We start from the raw sequence: 18,850 nt of genomic DNA, 5'->3' as shown, positions 1-18,850 counted from the left end.
AGTTAAAGTAAAGAAGTTTGGGCTCTGTTAGGCGGCAGTGATGGAGGCGGAAGTTGAAGCACCAGCAAACAGAGCTTTAATGAAATATTCAGAGAAAACAAACAAAACCCTCGGCGTGTAGGGAAATCAGGGGCGCTAAGGGACAGGAGCGGCATCAGCTTGCCCACGGGCAGGTGGCGCGAAACCTTGGATACGGCGCAGATGGGACACTCCTGCACGTGCCGTGCGTATCTCACGGTCAATGTCCCAGACGATAGGCCCCTGCATGAGTGCGGGAGGCAGGATAGGTTCTGAGTCGCTGGGTTCGTCCGGCCCGTCCAGGGCCAGCTTGATGGCCAGGAGCTCGTGGTTGCCGATGTCGTAGTTCTGCTCGGCGGCGGAGAGCTTGTGAGAGAAGAAGGCACATGAGTGGAGCAGAGGAGGGGTCCCCCACCACTGGGAGAGAGTGGCCCCCACCCCGGTTGAGGAGGCGTTGACCTCGACCACGAAAGGCTCCCAGGGGTCTGGGTGATGCAAAACAGGGGCGCTACAGAAGCGCTGGCGGAGCTCGTGGAAGGCCTCCTGAGCCTTCTTGGTCCACCTCAGGGTTCGTGCCTTACCCCTGAGGAGTGATGTGAGGCGATGATCCGGCTGTAACCCTGGATGAACCGGCAATAGAAATTCACGAAACCCAGGAGGCGCTGGAGCTCCTTAATCGATTCAGGGACGGGCCACTCCCTCACCGCCCTCACCTCCGCACTGATGATGTAGCCCAGTAGTGGGTTGTTGAGAGGTTCAGGTAGAGCCGGTGTGAACGAAGTACTTCCAGGACGGCACGCATGTGTCTCAGGTGTTCCTCCAGGTTCCGTGAGTCGATTAGAATATCGTCTATGTAAACCATGACGAACCTCTGGAGGTAGGGCTGGAGAGATGGAGAGGCCATACGGCATGACCCGGTACTCATAGTGCCCCAAGGGTGTGATGAAGGCGGTCTTCCACTTGTCTCCTTTCCTTATGCGCACCAGGTTGTAAGCGCTCCGGAGATCGAGCTTGGTGAAAATCTTCGCCTCCCTCAGGTCCTTCAGAGCAGCAGGCAGAAGAGGGAGGGGGTACGGAAGAGGAGCGATCTGTGAGTTCAGCTGTCGTTAATCGATACAGGGGGAAGACCTCCATCCTTCTTTCACACGAAGAAGAAGCTTGACGCAGCTGGGGAGGACGAGTGTGTGATAAAGCCCTGGCGGAGAGCCTGCTGCACATATTCCTTCATCACTCGATGTTCTGGAGCGGACAGCGGTTACACACGGCCCTTGGGCAGCTTAGCTCCGGGGAGCAGGTCAACGCAGCAGTCCCAGGGTCGATGAGGGGGGAGACGGGTGGCAGCCTGGGCACTGAACATGTCCTCGAAAACCTGGTACTCCTCAGGGATTTTCACCTGCGTTATGGTCGTGGCCTCCTCTACCCGGGTGGCGCCTATTATGGCCCCCTGGACCCGAGTCGGAAGTTGGGAAAGACAGTGCTCCTTACAGTGGGGACTTCACTCCAGGACGTCACAGGGATCCCAGGAACACCTCGGCGTGTGTTCCTCCCCAGGATCCTCCCCAGGATCACGCTGGCAGTGGAGTTCTCCAGGACCAGAAACCGGATCTCCTCTTGATGGAATAGCCCCACTTGTAGCGTCACCTCCGGCGTGCAATACTTCACCCAACCCCTACCCAGCGGGCGTCCCTGGATGGTCTGGACCGCTAGGTCCTGGGAGCCCCTCTCTCAGGGGAGGCGTAGGCGGTCGAGGCAGGCCTGGGAAATTAAGTTCCCTGCCGAGCCAGAGTCGACTAGAGCACGCACAGAGATAGAGAGAGTGGGGGTTAGGAGAGTCACGGTAAGCTTGGACAGGGGTGAGATGTCAGTTGGGAACTCAACGTACTCACCGCAGCACAAGCGGGGCACGTGGGGCACCTAGTGAAGGAGTGTCCCTGTGACCCGCAGTATAGGCACCTTCCAGCGGCCAGGCGGCGGTTTCTCTCTCTCTGGGACACTCTCTGTGAACCCAACTGCATTGGCTCGACGTCCGGGGCTGCCCATGCGCCTTGCAGAGCCCACTGTGTCTTCATGCACTGCCATTGCCTGTTTAATCTCCGGATTTAAACCCAGCCGATATATACTGAGCAGCGCTGACTCGTTCCAGCCACTAGATGCAACCAGGGTGCGGAAACGGAAAAAACTTCCAGGAAATGCACAGTATACTGAGCATAGGAGTGTGTAGCCGGGCTGGCGGCTTCCCACAACGACTGCGCCCAAGCCAGCACTTTCCCGGAGAGGTGGGGAATCGCTAAGGTTGCATCTCAATATATAAATTGACCTGGAGCATGAAGCCGCGGCATTCGAAAGCATTTTCTGAAAAAGCAGCCGGGAGCGCCATGGGACTGCCGGTGAAAGCGGGGGGGTTTTGCCGGGCTGTGGTGGAAGGGAATGCTGCCCGGAGCGAGGCGACGAGATTCCGAACCTAATCGGATGCTGTGCTGCGTCGCTGATCCATCACGAGGTGAGAGCCGGGTAAATCCTCTCTCGTGTCATTTTAATCGGTCCGTTATTCTGTTAGGCAACAGTAATGGAGGCGGAAGCCGAAGCACCAGCAAACAGAGCTTTAATTATATATTCAGAGAAAACACACAAAACCCTCGGCATGTAGGGAAATCCAGGGCGCGCTTAGGAAGCGCGTTTGGTGAAGTCCCGAAATGACGCTGGTGAGTGCGTCAAATGAGCGAGCGAGAGCGTGTGAGAGTGGAGTGAGTGAGGTGTTTATATGTGCGCGTGAAACGAGTGACAGGTGTGCTCAATCAGTACGATGGGGAGGAGGTCCGTGCAGGTGGGGAGGAAACGGGAGGAAAAGCAGGGTGCTCCCTGACAGGCTCTGACATGTACTTCGGTAAAAAGTAGTGATTATTACTACTACCTGTTTAAGTGTCACGCTGGAAATAGACCTCATAATAATATTAGGGCTGTCAATTGATTCAAATATTTAATCGATATTACTGAGTTAAATCACGATTAATTGCAACTTAATCACACATTTTTATCTGTTTTAAATGTAGCTTAAATTAATACTTTTCAAGTTTTTAATACTCTAATCAGCATGTGCATGGACAAATATAGGTGATTTATGCACATTTGTGTTTATTATTAGTGAAAGCAAACTCAACATAAAGCATGAAAACAAAAAATATTCTTGTGAGGGTTTTAAAGTAATTATGGTGTTTTAAATTATGTAAATAATCAGGACACCAAAAAGAACGTCTCTAGGTTACGACCGTAACCATAGTTCCCCGAGGGAACGAGACGCTGCGTCGAAACGCTATGGGAACGCCCCTGCGTGACCGCGCTCTAAACCACGTGTGTAATCTGACCAATAGGCATTTGGTACGTGACGTCATCAGCAGGCGACGCGTAAACAGGAAGCTACAAATGGCTGCGAGATGGACCAGACGCTAGCTACTGCGAGAGAAGGTAAGCGCCGCAGGGATGCAGGGAGTGTGGCATGAAGACGCAGCGTCTCGTTCCCTCGGGGAACTATGGTTACGGTCGTAACCTAGAGACGTTCCCCTTCAGGAAATCGAGCTGCGTCGAAACGCTATAGGAACGAGTGTCCAATCACGCCACACTGACCAGACCCTGCCTAGAGAGTGAGGGCCTTGGCACCAGCACGCAGGACAGAGGAGCCCGGGGTGGCTCTGAGGTCAAGGTCATAGAACCTGACGAAGGTCAGCGGGGTGGACCAACTCGCCGCGTCACAGATGTCCTGGAGTGGGACTCCAGTGGACCAGGCCGTAGAGGCCGTCACACTCCGGGTGGAGTGAGCTCGAACCCCGAGCGGTGCGGGGAGGCCAGAGGACTCGTGAGCCGACACAATCGCATCCACAACCCATCTGCTCAAAGTCTGCTTATTGGCCGGGAAACCTTTCCTGTTCGGGCCATACCAGACCAGCAGCTGCTCCGACCTCTTCCACGGACGGGGGCTGCATACGGAGGAGGGCAGAATGAATGCAAGATGACAGGACGTGAGGGAGCCGAAGGCACCTTAGGCACGTACCCAGGTTTCGGGTAGAGAAACGCTCTGGTCATGCCAGGGGCAAACACCAGGCGGGACAGGGCCACAGACAGAGCATGCAGATCCCCAAACCTCTTCAGGGAGGAAACCGCCAAGAGGAAGGTGGTCTTTACCGACAGAAACCTAAGGGCCATATCGGCTAACGGTTTGAAGGGGGGCTAGACAGAGCCGCCAACACAAACAGCCAGATCCCAGACAGGCACTCTGGGTCGTGTCCCGGGCCTCAGCCTCCGGGTGCCGCAGAGGAAACGTGTCACCAGTGGGTGCCTGCCCAGCGACTGCCCCATGGGCGGGGTGCCATAAGCCGCGATGGCGGACACGTAAACCTTGAGGGTCGAAGGGGACAACCCTGCGGCAAACTGTTCCTGTAAGAACTCCAGAACTAACCCGACCGGGCAGTTAACCGAGTCCAAACCACGGTGCACACACCATGACGCGAACAGTCGCCACCATGCAGCATACAACCTCCTCGTAGAGGAAGCCCTGGAGTGGAGAAGGGTGCCAACTACCTCGGTAGAGAGACCAGCCGCTACGAACTGTGTCCCCTCAGGGGCCACAGCCATAGCCTCCACAACTCCGGGCGGGGGTGAACCAGGGTTCCGCCCGCCTGTGAGAGGAGATCCCTCCTGGGAGGAATTTCCCACGGAGGGCCCTCGAGCAGGGACACCAGATCCGCAAACCATGGCTTGCCCAGCCAACGATGCGCCACAAGGAGGAGACGGACTCCTTCCCGGCGAACCCTCTCCAGAACTCCAGGGAGCAGAGCGATCGGGGGAAAAGCATACAGGTGTAGCCTCGGCCACGACTGCACCATGGCATCCAGCCCTAATGGGGCTGGGTGAGAGAAAGAGAACCAGAGGGGACAGTGCGAGGTCTCCTGGGTCGCAAAAAGATCCACCTGGGCTCTGTAGAACCTCCGCCATATGAGCTCCACCGTCTCGGGGTGGAGTCGCCATTCTCCAGGCCTCGGGCCCTGCCTCGACAGGGCGTCTGCTCTGCCATTCAACCGACCCGGGAGGTAAACGGCCCTCAAAGACAGGAGCCTGTCCTGAGACCATAAGAGGACCACTCGCGCCAGCTTGTACAAGGGGCGAGACCGGAGACCCCCCTGGTGGTTGATGTAAGAGACCACCGCAGTATTGTCCGTCCGGACCAACACATGGCGATCTCTCAGGGTCGGGAGGAAGTGCTGTAACCCCAAAAACACTGCCATCAGCTCCAGGCAATTTATGTGCCACGAGAGAAGTGGGCCGCTCCACAGACCCTGGGCGGAGTGGCCACTCAAGACCGCTCCCCACCCCGTGAGGGAAGCGTCCGTTGTCAGCGTCACGCGACGGCACGGAGCCCCCAGCACCGGGCCACGGGACAGGAAAGGACGGTCTTTCCAGACATCCAAGGCTCGAAGGGCACGCCGCGAGACCTTGATAGCACGATGCAGGTCTCCCCTGAGGGAGAACCCCCTGCCCCGGAGCCACCACTGGAGGGGCCTCATGTGCAGGAGCCCTAACGGAACTATGCTGGATGCCGCCGCCATTAAACCCAGCAGCCTCTGAAACTGCCTCACAGTGAGTGGCTGGCCTTCTCGCACTCTCCTGACGGCAGTGAGGATGACCTCGACCCGTGCAGGCGACAACCGTGCCTGCATCCTGGCCGCATCCCACACCACGCCCAAAAAGGTGGTTCTCTGTGCCGGAGAAAGCACGCTCTTGCCGGCGTTCAGCCGAAACCCGAGCACCTTCATGTGGGCGAGGACGACATCTCGATGCCGAATCGCCTGACGCTCTGAATGAGCCAGGATCAACCAATCGTCGATGTAATTAAAAATGCGGATGCCCTGGAGCCGCAACGGGGCCAGTGCTGCATCGACGCACTTCGTGAAGGTGTGGGGCGAGAGTGCCAGGCCGAACGGGAGGACCCGATATTGGTATGCCACGGCCCTGAAGGCAAACCTCAGGAACCTCCTGTGCGCAGGAAGGATGGCGACGTAAAAGTATGCGTCCTTCAGATCTATCGTGACGAACCAGTCCCCGGACCTGATCTGAGTCACGACCCCCTTGAGGGTGAGCATCCTGAACCTGAGCCTCCTGAGAGAGCGGTTCAAGAAGCGAAAGATCCAGAATGGGACGCAACCCACCATCCTTCTTCGGAACGACGAAGTACGGGCTGTAGAAGCCTGACTCTTGAACCGAGGGGGGAACCACCTCGATGGCCCCTTTCCCCAGGAGTGTGCGCACTTCCTGTTCCAGGACCAGAGCCTGCTCGGGTCCCACCAGGGTGGGACACACCCCGTTGAAACAGGGAGGAGAGGACGCGAACTGGATCGCGTAACCGCCCTCTATGGTCCGCAGGACCCACCGGGAGACTTCTGGCAGCCCCTCCCATGCCGCCAGAAAGTTCCTTAGGGGAACCAGCCCCTCGGGGCTGGCCTCTGACCCACTCAGAGCAGCTGGGGCGGAGCCCTGCAGCTGATGACACCTCGTAAGAGGCGGCGGGTCTCCCCTATCTGTACCGAGACTCTGGGCGGAAGCGGAGGGAGACGCCCGCTGGAGGGAGGCCGCGCTCTGAAGCACATCCTGTGGCAAAGTCAACGGCCCGCCCCCCTGGTGGTGCGGGGGAGAGACGGGCACCGTAGCGAGAGGTGTGCACCGTCCCTTCGACTGAAGATCGTCAGGGTTTCCGCACCACAGCCCGTTTGCTGGAGGCGAGGGTGACCCTCAGGTCAGCCCGCTCCTTCTTGGGCCCAGAGCGACGCCTCGGACCCTTAGGCCCTGCCCGCGGAGACCGGAGACTCTGTTTCTGGGGTTCGCGGTGCCCGGAGGGACCGGGCTGGGGCTGCTGCTGACCAGCCCCACGCGATCGGCGAGGGAGGTACTGCTGAAACGCAGCCGACTGCGTCTTAGACTCCTAAAACCTGTTCACGACCGCCGTTACCGCGTCGCCAAACAGGCCAGGAGGAGCCATCGGTGCGTTCAAGAGCAAAGCTCGATCCTCGTCCGGGAGGTCGGACAAGGTCAAGTCAAGTCAAGTCAAGTTTATTTGTATAGCGCTTTTCACAACAGACATTGTCTCAAAGCAGCTTTACAGAAAACAACAGTGAAGGTGAATGGTGTGCGTTTGTCCCTGATGAGCAAGCCGTGGCAACAGTGGCAAGGAAAAACTCCCTTAGATGATATGAGGAAGAAACCTTGAGAGGAACCAGACTCAAAGGGGAACCCATCCTCATATGGGTGACATCAAGAGTTTGGTCATAAATCTTTCAACAATACAGAACAATTTGTGATCATCATAGATCCAGCATCAGCTTCTCCATGCCAGGGCCTTTAAACACTCGGCATCTACTTCTCCATGATCATCCATAGGTCCATAATCTTCACGAGGTGGGACGTGACTGGAGCTGGCCAAACCTCAGGATGCCTCGGGATGGGGAGAGAAAGAGAAGCAGTGGAGAGGAATTAGCGTAGCTGCTGTTCATGATTTTAACAGCACAAGTTGATAATGTGCATGTGATCATATATTCTGGAGCACAAGGTTGTGATGTGATGTGTGTGATGTGTGTTATGTGTAGGCTTTGTTAAAAAGATATGTTTTTAATCTACACTTAAACTGGGAGAGTGTATCTGAACCCCGAACACTGTCAGGAAGACTATTCCAGAGTTTAGGAGCTAAATGTGAAAATGTTCTACCACCTTTAGTGGACTTTGCTATTCTAGGAACTACTAGAAGCCCAGACTTTGGAGATCTCAGGGAGCGTGACGGATTGTAGCGTGTTAAAAGACTGGATAGATACATGGGAGCCAAACCATTAAGTGCTTTATAAGTGAGTAGCAGTAGTTTGTAGTCTATTCGAAACTTAACAGGAAGCCAATGTAGGGACGATAAGATTGGGGTTATATGATCGTATTTTCTTGACCTAGTAAGAACTCTTGCTGCGGCATTCTGAACTAACTGAAGCTTGTTTATTAATGATGCAGGACATCCACCTAGTAATGCATTACAGTAGTCTATTCTAGAGGTCATAAACGCATGGACGAGCTTCTCTGCATCAGATATAGATAACATATTTCTTAGCATAGAAATATTTCTAAGGTGAAAGAAGACTGTTTTTGTAACTTGATTGATGTGATTATTAAAAGATAAGTTGCTGTCTAAAATAACTCCCAGGTCTTTTACCGTTGAACTAGTAGTTACAGAACAACCGTCTAAATGCAGGCTGAGATGCTGGAGCCACAGATGCCTCTCTGTGGCCACTAGGGCCGCCATGGACCGACCAACGGCCCGCGCCGTGTGCTTCGTGGGCTAAGTCGGCAGCGCGACGCAACTCCTCAAGAGCTAAGGCCCTCATCCAAATCACGTAGCAGGTCAGCCTGGTATGCCTGCAACACACCCATGGTGTGGAGACATCCCGCAGCCTGACCTGCTGCCGCGTAAGCCTTTCCCACCAAAGCCGATGTAGCACGTAGCGGCTTAGTAGGGAACACCGGAGCCTTTAGCGACGAAGCCACGCCAGAAGAGAGATAGCTGGCTAGCGTCTCTTCAACACGCGGCATCGCCCCATAGCCGCACGCCTTAGCCCCAACCACATTCGCATAGAGCGAGGAGTGGCGAGACGAAGAAGGCGCTGAGTACGGGGTCTACCAGGACCTGGACACCTCGGCGTGCAGATCGGGGAAGAACGGCAGGCCCCGGCGCCAAGGAAGCGACACAGGACGCAGAAAGCGCTCATCCTGCTTCTCCGATAGAGCCGAAGCTCAATTCAGCCGACGAAGCTGAAGCTGACTCATCCGACTCCAACGCCGCCGCTAAATCGGCCTGTGAGCCCCACGAGCGCCCGCGCCGCTTCGCTTCGCCTCGGCGAGAGCGGGACCGGAGCCGCGAGGGAGAGAGCTTTTCTCAAAGAGCGCTCTCCGGGAGCGAAGCGTGCGCATAGCCATCCGGCTACAATGCGAGCAATCGACACCCTCGAGAGCCGATTGTGCATGCTCCACTCCCAGGCAAACAACGCACCGATCATGCGAATCCTTGCCAGTAATGAATCGCGGACACGGATGCACGCACCTACGGAAACTTTGCCTGCCAGCCATCACTCGATTAGAAACACAGCGAAACAGCGCTTACCTGAACGAGCAGAAAGCTAGCGTCTGGTCCATCTCGCAGCCATTTGTAGCTTCCTGTTTACGCGACGTCGCCCGCTGATGACGTCACGTACCAAACGCCTATTGGTCAGATTACACACGTGGTTCAGAGCGCGGTCACGCAGGGGCGTTCCCATAGCGTTTCAACGCAGCTCGAGTTCCTGAAGGGGAACTATGTTTCAACACGGACAGTTAATTAGGTGATACTGGAAAAACTGTACCTCTTCTACAATATCTTTTATATGAATTACATAATCAGAGAATAGTTAGGAATGTAAATTTGTTTATTCTAGGGCTGCAGCTAACGATTATTTTGATAATCGATTAATCGGCATGACAAAATTTTCTCGATGAATTGATTAATCATAAAATATTTTTTATTACATGTTTTGCTTATTATACTATATAAAATCCAAATTCAGAGTATTTATAAATAACAGTGTACTTAAAATGCAAAAGCAAGATATCGAGTTTAACTATTCCTTAATTTAGACATTAAATGGTGGCTGCTCGTTGAGGAATGTATGGGGAATTTCTGCTTAGAGCAAATTAAATTATACTGGGTTGTTTCTTTCTGTAAAACAAATCAGTGTGAGTATGAAAGGTGAAACAGTTTGTATAAATCAACGTTTGTATTGCATTTTGCAGATGGCAAGTTGGCAACCCTGCTTAAAAAATCTATATCGAATATGAAAACATTGTTTTGACAGTTTTTGTTTAAATAAAAACACAGATATTTTGTTTAGTTGTGAAGATATAAGCATCTGAAATATAATTAATAAAATTTTGTATAATTAAATGATATATACATAAACTGAATATAAAAACATTAAAAACAAGCATTTTAATGTAGTAGAAAACATGTTACTGTTAGTAGCTGAATGCTATAAAGAGAGAATGGAGCAGAGAAACACAGCACCTAACAGACTTGATAAAAAAAGAAAAGAAAAAGAAGCATTGATAAACAAATGCATAATAATTAGCTAAAAACCACAATAGTGAGGAAAAAATATGATTGTTTACTGCTGCTGTTTTTGCTGCTTTTAGATTAAGTGTTTGTTTACAACGCTTTCATTGAATCATCATGAGTGAACTGATTGCTTAATCTGATGCTTGTGAGTCACGACAGAACAGATCCAGTGCGACTTTCCTGAAGTTACACAATAACACTTCATTAAACTACACCATTTACACATGATTAGGCTTCTACAGTTTTTACTCAATGTGCTGATGTGCTCGTGCATCAATGTGGTACTTCCACCTAATATAAAATGCTTAAATGCCTTGGACGACTTGGGGACGCACACATTTTCCTTCTGCCGGTTGACTCTGTACTTTCTGCCATTTTTGTACGTGGCTGTGTTCTCTTACTGTCACACTAACCTGTAACCTGAACAGCTGACAACGAATTTCATTATCAGTTACTATCTACTATTCGATTAGTTGTTGCAGCTAATTCCGGTGGAGTTTAATAATTAGTTTTATATCTGAGTAAAGAAAAGACATCGTAAATAAATGTGTTGCATGGAAGGTTTTAATTTTGCCTCTTGTATATTTATTTATTGATTTATTTATTGTTTGTATTTTTTATAAAAATATTAACAGAAATGCGCGCTGCATTAATTGCGCGTTAATAAAAAAAGATTTGCGTTAATTTTTATAGCTTTAATTAATATATAATACAAAACAAATTTCAAATGTTGTTCTCTAATGAATGTATTCAGGCTGAAGATCCACCATATAGAACACAAGCAGAGAAAAGATGATGATGATCAGGAATGTCTCTGTTCTCAGTCATGTTTCCATCACTGACTCCCTCTGTCTTCCCACGGAAACCCCAGACTTCTTATTGCCTTCTGCCTGCTCATTGTGAGCTTCAGTAACAATCTACGTCTGTGGTGTGAGAGAGACAAGACCAGTGGATAGAAAAAGCAGCACAATGACAGGAAGCATGTTGATGTGCTGAAAACCACATTTGACCAAATAGATGAAAACTATAGTAATATTATATAGTAGTATAATAGTAAATAATAAAGTAACGAGTCTGTTCTGTAAGAATTAGAAAGTACAGATATTTGTGTAAAAATGTAATGAGTGAAAGTAAAAAGTTATACTTTTATACTCAAAAAATACTGATACCAAAAAAATCTACTTACAGTAACAAAGTTTTTATACTTCATTACTTCTCTCTTCTGATCAGTAAACACTGTGTCTAATTATATTACAGATTGTGTCCACCAGTTAATAAATGATTTGGCAGTTGCACTACAATATGTTGTGATAGCTGTCATTGCTTATTTACGTGAGTAAACATCAAACCATCACACCATTATAAACTGTAAAATCGTATTTCATATTTATATGAAGAGAATAGTTAAGAGAAACATGTAGAATTCTACAGAAGCAAAGCTTTTGATCGCTCAGCATTTAACATTCTGTATGTATTGTTTGTAATATATGCTATAACATTTTTTGTGTTTTCTAGCTATTATTGTTTTCCTCTGGCATATATCACTCCCTATAGAAAAAGTGTTCATTCTCTTTTTTCCGGTACTGTGGTTACTTCAGATTTTTTGCCATCTTATTTGTGTAGGTATGTGTTCAGCTGCATTTTGTTATATAATATACATTTTTATATTTTGTGTGTGCATGTTGGTGTTAGGATTAGACTATAGAAGTCAGAGGAGTGTAAATGTTTGAATTGTTTATGCAGAATTACTTTTAGATACACAGATACATTCCTAGATGTAACTAAATGTTGTTAACTATTTCAACCAGCCATAATACTCAAATCCATTTATTTCCTGAAATGGAATATCACATTTTATTTAAAGTGTCATATTCGTTACTCAGACAGACTTATTAAGTATAAAAATATATTTGATATACTTATGAAACAACCTGACATTATTAATGGTGATTGTTGTTTGCTGTTTTTTATTTAGGAATGTGTATAATTGTATTCTTTTGGAAGACATCTTTATGTTACAGCAGGTGTTTAAACAATGCTGTATGTCCAAAATAATTTATAATATATTTTTAACAAGTCGATAATTCAGTCCTGAACTGATTCACAATTTAATGAATATGAATCCAAAGTATGTTTATATTATCACATCACAATTACAGAGGGTTTTTACACTGGAATAAGGTGCTGGTATATGAAACACTACCAGTTTTTTTAATTATATAACTATCATAAAACTTTGAAATATAAGTACAGTCTTGTGTTTTATTCACTTTTTAGATCTTTGAATTAACCTTTTAATAATCTTTTATTTCACAGTATGCTGTAGACGGAATCCCCCAAAAATAACATACTTAAGTTACATAAATGCAGAACTCAGCAGTTTTCTGCAAATAATGTTCATTCTTATCAGATATGGTTTGCGTACTTTAGGTAAGCACATCTTTTTCAGGTAATGTTTTATGTTGATTGATGTGTACATTTCATTAAATGTACCATTATATTTGGCTAATGGCTATTTTGTGTGTATCTGTGTGTTAAATTCATGAATACCAAGCTATATAATGGCTTTTACACTACATTAGACTACATATACATATTAAAATTAAAAACTTTTAAATTCTAGATGTTTTAAATCTTTTTATATAAATATGTTTTTTTTCTTCATTATCCAACCCTTCAAACTTACCCACTGTAAACTTGGTTTGATCCACCAGGACTGTATATGTCTATAGCATGTTTACAGCATCATTACTGTCACAAATAATACATTTACTCCAGATTTAGTCTTCGTAAGCAAATGTTTGATTTTAATGTAATTACTGTTCTCTGTGTTGCAGGAAATCTGACTCTGCTGCTGTTTTCATTGTTGGCAATTATTTGTTTTATTTTTTATTCCTTTTGCCGATCTTTGAGTAAGTATATCGTACGATCTTTTATTTGATCTAATTCTTTTTTTTTAATCAAACATTATAAACATTATATCACATTTTATGCAGATTGTACTTAACATTATTTTACTTTGACATTAAATTATAAAAAATTAATATAGATACATAAATGTTAATTGATTACACAACTTTAGTTCTAAAACACAACTTAAAATAAAAAATATTCTACATACAAATTTGCTTGTAGGTCAGAAATACAATGAATTACCCAATTTGAGAGTATGGAAAAGCAAGAACATTTGATTCCTGTGCTCTAAATCCTATACATTAGATCTTTAGCAGGAAATGATGAAGATACTCATCAGTATTATGGATTATTATAAACGGTTCGACAGCTGGCAATTTGAAGTCCATGTTTGTAGCTGTGAATTTCATGCTGAAAAGATCAGACTTTTTATGAACCTCAGTTACCACTAGTGTTCAGGTCTGGTAATGCCACTGAGGAATTAGTGTTCGAGTTATTTATATGGAATTTGAAAAGACGTACTGTATTGTACAAGAACAGAGTTACTTTTTACTGTTACAGACTTATGAATACTTTCTACTGAAACATACTTATAAATTTACCAATTTTGCTTTAGTTAACAGATGCTTCAGCTCCAGAAACACTGGAATACCATGGCGTAAGTGCAAAATAATTACAAAACACAAGAAAAAAATGTATATTTCTTTACGTTTCATGATAATTTTAGAATCCAAGTCAAATTTTAGCACAGTGTGGCTTACAGACAGAAAGATGACACACTATATTACACAGACTCTCTACAAAATCACAGACTCTATCACAGACTCTCTACAGACATTGACTGAATTGACAGATTTTTATAAAAGTACATGATTCTTTTCAAGTGAAAGCAACTAAATAGATGCAACCGAATATTATTTTAATTAAATGCATATATATATATATATAAAAAAAGGAACACAGATCATTAAAAAAACACCAAATAACATGCATCATAAACCTGAACATGAGCTAAAACCAATAACCATGAAAGACAAACGCTAGACAGCGTACAATGTGATTCAGGTGTGAGTGATCGGAGACATGTGACCAAGTCAGGTGAAGGTGCAGTGGATGATGAGCGATGTAGGCCTTGGTCCATGATGATTACATCTAAATTTCATTATCATTATTATTGTACACTATTCCTGTAAAATGGGTATTGTTAATAATATTAATATTATAATATTTATAATATTATATTATTATAATAATATAAATTATAATTAGAACAAAAAATTTATTAGGACATTAGGATTGGTAAGGGATCGGAAATTGTTTTTAAAGATTAGCTAGAGAAGCATTTTATTTTTGAAATTTACAAATAAAATATGATGTTTATGAACTGAATCTTACAATAGTAATTAAGGCCATTCCCCAAATTCCAAGTAGGTACAGACCACAGACTTATGTAATTATCAGGCTGTAGGATTATTACAGAGGAAATCTTCTTATTATGGAAAGATACATAAGCAAACTAGCGCACTACCACCAGCCTGGAGATACCGTAGGACAAGCACTGAAAGGGTGCAAAAAAGTGATTGTTAGGAAGGGGACGATCAGTGGTTAAGACGTTGAATTTCTGATTGGAAGGTCATGAGGACAAATCAAAGCACCACCAGAATGCCACTGTTGAGATCTTGAGCAAGGACCTTAACCCCTTAAATGCTTAGTTGTATAAATAAAATAATTGTAAGTTGCTCTGCAATTAATGAAAAAACATTTTTTTAAGGAAGTCAATAATTCTGGAGTTTGTTGTATTTATTATTATTATGATAAGAAATTAACAGGTTTTGCAGATTCTGGTACGGAGTGTAGCAGATTTGATCACCTCAGTAAGAACAGTGATTGATGTCACATCATATGTGTAACATTGCTTTTGTTGTTGGTTTTTGCAGATTTTTTTCTCTTTGCATCAATAATGATAATCCTGGAGATTGCGAATACATCGGGGTCGATTTACATCCATTACAATGCAGTGACTGATGTGAACGGTAAGTACCGGTCCTGTTCCACTACAGTTTACTGGAGATTCTGTTCCACTGGATGATCCTTTTATATGGTGTCATGTACAAAAGCAGTTCTAATTGTTATATTTCTACTGAGCCAAAGCTCACAGATCAAAGTATTATTACAGCAACTTCACATTAAATGAGAGAATGTAGTTCTATCATGAAGCCAAGAAGAAAAGTGGTTTATTGCAGTTTTGTGTTTGAATTACTTGTACATTTATAATGTAGTAATAATATTATTAATAATAATAAAATAAATAATAATAATAATAATAATAGTCTCTTGATTACGCGTTAAAACTTTGTTTTTATGTTTTTATTTTAGAGTGTGATGCATTGACCTGTGTAACTGTGTTCCTCCACATCTTGACCATGATGGCACTGTCTACAAGTCTAAAGCGATTATCAGGTCTAATATTTTTACTCTCATACAAAGTTTACTTATTTGATAATTATTTGACTGACAGCTAATTTTCCTGTCATATTATAGACTGATTTATTTTTTTTATTTAATTTAATTTACCTTGTATTCTGATTGCACTGCTTCTTTAGTCTAAACTCTTTATTTTCATAAAGGTAAGTGTTTCTGTTTAAAGGATGAAGTCTAGATGGTAGACTTCATTTTAAAATGTAAGTCCTTATTTTTTAATATCCAGCAATACATTTGTGACAGGATACAATTATTTTCTAATCAAATCATTTTCTCAGTAATTACCAGACTGAGCTTATGTTGAACACAAGACAGGAAAGGCCACAGTTCAAAGCTATTCATAAACAATGCAACTAAAATTTCCATAAAGAAATTCCAGAAGGCTTGATGTATTGGTGAGGAGAGTGTGAAAATCTGAACATTCATCACAGCTGCTGGACATGACAGTGTGTTCAGGTTACAAACGCCTCATCTCCTACATTGAATGGATAACTAAAACCCCGATTCCAAAAAAGTTGTGATGCCACGCTAAATGTAAATAAAAACAATGCAATGGTTTACAATAAAACATAGAAACATATCAAATGTTTTGAAAAGAAAGAATTGTTAAGAAAATTAATAAGGTAATTTTGAATTTGATCGCTGCAACAGGACTCAAAAAAGTTGGGACATCATGGAACTGTGTAACATCATGTCTTCTGTGCGTATACATGGAACATTACTATACAAATGACCTTATTTTCTCTTCAAAATGGTACATTTCCTTAATTTAAACATTCTATATGGTTTCTATGATTTTATAATTATAAAGTGATTCATCCGTACTGGGGAGTATTTTAAAGGGTCGGACACATAGGTACGAATGTTATGCTGAAAGGATCTGATTTTATCCAGATTCAGTTGCCTTTAAAATCTGTCATATAACACTAAATGCAGAATTAAAACTGATGTGCAGGTTCGGGAGTAAATTTTGTTTCACAAACTTGTTACTGCTGATATAATTCAACTGATTGTGCTTTCATTTGTCTAGAATCCAAATCCGGAATCACTCGGAGTCACCAACGTGAGTACAAAATAATTTTCTATTGAAGTACACAGTCATGTCTCAACCAAGATATCAATATATATATACGATTTCAAATCAGGTCATAAAATACTTTAATTTCATAGTTACAAAACAACAAACTGCTGAATAGGTAACTATAATTCCGAGAACATAACGTGGACCTTGCCTGAATTTTATTGTGTATTGGATTTGTTTGCAAGCTCCAAAAATGTTATTTTCTGCCTGCATCTCTGCGAGTCCACAACTGTCACCTGACAGAATATTTTATGGACAGGATACATCCTGTAGATATAGCAGGTAACCTTGAATGGCAAAGTGTCAGCTTCTTGGAGAGCACAGCAGCAGGTGTTCAACAGGAAGCTAGCACATCTCAGAGCCACAGTAACAGCTACACTACCTCCACTGGTGGCCACTTCTCTGTCTTCCTCTTTGATTATTGCCTGTTCAGAAAAGTACACTACAGTACTTCACTGGTTAGGAAGCCTGGTGTGTATTCATCAGTTCATTGATATTCTCACTAAAAAATGGCTGTGGCTAGGAAGGAGGACATCACACATCACCTATGAACACTTCCTATACCTCTTCGAAAAGTGTTCCATGTATCTCCTGAACTGAGACTGGAGAGCATATCCTAATAATTTAACAAGGTTCTGGAATGGTAAATGTACACTCAGCTTTTGCTGAGCTTCTGAATAAGAGGGGCTCAGTTTAAAGTTCCTCAAGGAGTAGACATGCATCAATAATCAAACAATCCTTGACTCTCTGTGACTCTCCATTCACCTTGATGGCCTGCTCAAGAACATAGGAGTTTGGGACATGGGTTTAATGCCAATTCTGAACGTCTAAGTAAGAAGCTTGTGGAAGACCAAAGGTTCTGGCTGAAGGGGTTAAACTTTTTAAGATAAGGTCAGTCACCCACTGCACCAAATCTATGACCTCTCAAATCAGCATCATGCACAAAGAGCACTCATTTTGGTCCTAATCACCATCACAACCATGCTTCCTGTGGTGCTTGGTTTCCTATGGATGCAGTCTTGTGACTCTTAGATCTGCTGAGAAGAATGAGAAATCATGTGCTGGTCAGCATGCTGGCATTTATCTCACACCGGACCCCCCCTCACCCATTTTCTTGTGAAGGTAGGTACGTAAGATATATCTGTCAGAGGTGGTTTGGAGAAAAATCACCCACTAACCTTTTTTTGGGGAAAATGATCCTCTGCTGAGCATACAAAATCACAATCCTCACAGTAAAACTAGCTTTGTAAAAAAATGGTTTCCCTGGTTGCAGGACCCCCACACCCTTTTATGATTTTCATTGAGCATAATTCAGAGTACATCAAGTCGGCCAAGAGATTGAACTCCTGTCAGGTATGCTGGGTCATGTTCTTTGTCTGTTTTGAGTTTACCCTGTCATCGTCCAAGGTCCAAGAACACCTAAGCAGACAAATCTACTGCAATGAAAATCTAGGTGACCACATATGCTTCAGTACATCCATAGATTTGGCTTCTTCTACTCAGTCTACTTCCAAACCAACATACTTCACACCTCCAACTACTAACTGTCTCAATGACTATAAACCCACCATTAACTTCATCACTGATTCCCCCCATTGAATAGCAAAACCGTCACCATGGTGAGCTTTGAGTGATCCGTACTCTTTCCAGCCTGCCATCAACATTTACAGTTGCAGAAGTTGTGTTCAATGTGTTTAGGTACTTTGACATCCCTCTAAAGATTTATTTCCAATAAAAAAAAAATCCTAGCCATTCAAATTTATTTCAGACTTAGATTTGAAAATGTAAATTCTGTCACATCAGTGTTTGTGATGGTGCAAAAAAAGGTGTAGAATTGTTGATGCTATGCACAGACTTTTTCATCTTGTAAAATGTAGCTTTCATTTGCTTCATTATTGTTCATTGTCTGTACCTATAACTTCTATCATTTATTATACGTGAGGATTATTATAACAAATTAGAGTGATGGAAATTTGGTGTCTGTGTGTATACGTGTGAATGTCATGCTGAAAGGATATGAATCGACACATTTGAATCATTTGATTTTGCTTTAGTTACCGGACATCCAGAATCCGAGTCTAGAAACCTTCTGACACGACCAAACATGTTTACTGTCATATATTTGAGTTATAATTCAGTTATAAAATAGATTTATTCTGTATTTACAACAACAAACTCTGCTGAATTTAAAA

General features: G+C 44.4%; 2 protein-coding genes and 2 long non-coding RNA genes across 4 annotated transcripts in view; 2 read left to right on the top strand and 2 right to left on the bottom strand.

Moving 5' to 3' along the window:
* Window positions 1–18,850, bottom strand: part of LOC310734376 — a 159,544-nt gene that overhangs the window by 37,502 nt on the left and 103,192 nt on the right. The gene's annotated exons all lie outside the window — the stretch shown is intronic.
* The window catches only part of LOC310734355 (uncharacterized protein), a 198,600-nt gene that overhangs the window by 81,447 nt on the left and 98,303 nt on the right, over window positions 1–18,850 (top strand). The window lies entirely within an intron of this gene.
* LOC310734911 (uncharacterized protein) lies at window positions 4,551–8,628 on the bottom strand (the record flags this gene model as incomplete). Its single annotated transcript, XM_083557391.1, has 4 exons — window positions 4,551–6,162; window positions 6,242–6,776; window positions 6,864–6,992; window positions 8,433–8,628. The coding sequence occupies 4 exons, from the start codon at window positions 8,626–8,628 to the stop codon at window positions 4,611–4,613; spliced, it is 2,412 nt and encodes an 803-aa protein (XP_083413517.1). The 3' UTR covers window positions 4,551–4,610.
* LOC310734910 lies at window positions 15,040–18,807 on the top strand. The gene is made up of 4 exons (XR_014536173.1): window positions 15,040–15,129; window positions 15,473–15,556; window positions 16,608–16,640; window positions 18,713–18,807. It is a non-coding gene; the product is annotated as an uncharacterized lncRNA (long non-coding RNA).

The sequence above is a fragment of the Silurus aristotelis genome, assembly GCF_946808225.1.
Source record: "Silurus aristotelis genome assembly, chromosome: 12".
In the NCBI taxonomy this organism is placed as follows: domain Eukaryota; kingdom Metazoa; phylum Chordata; class Actinopteri; order Siluriformes; family Siluridae; genus Silurus; species Silurus aristotelis.
This window is presented reverse-complemented; position numbering and strand designations above follow the sequence as displayed.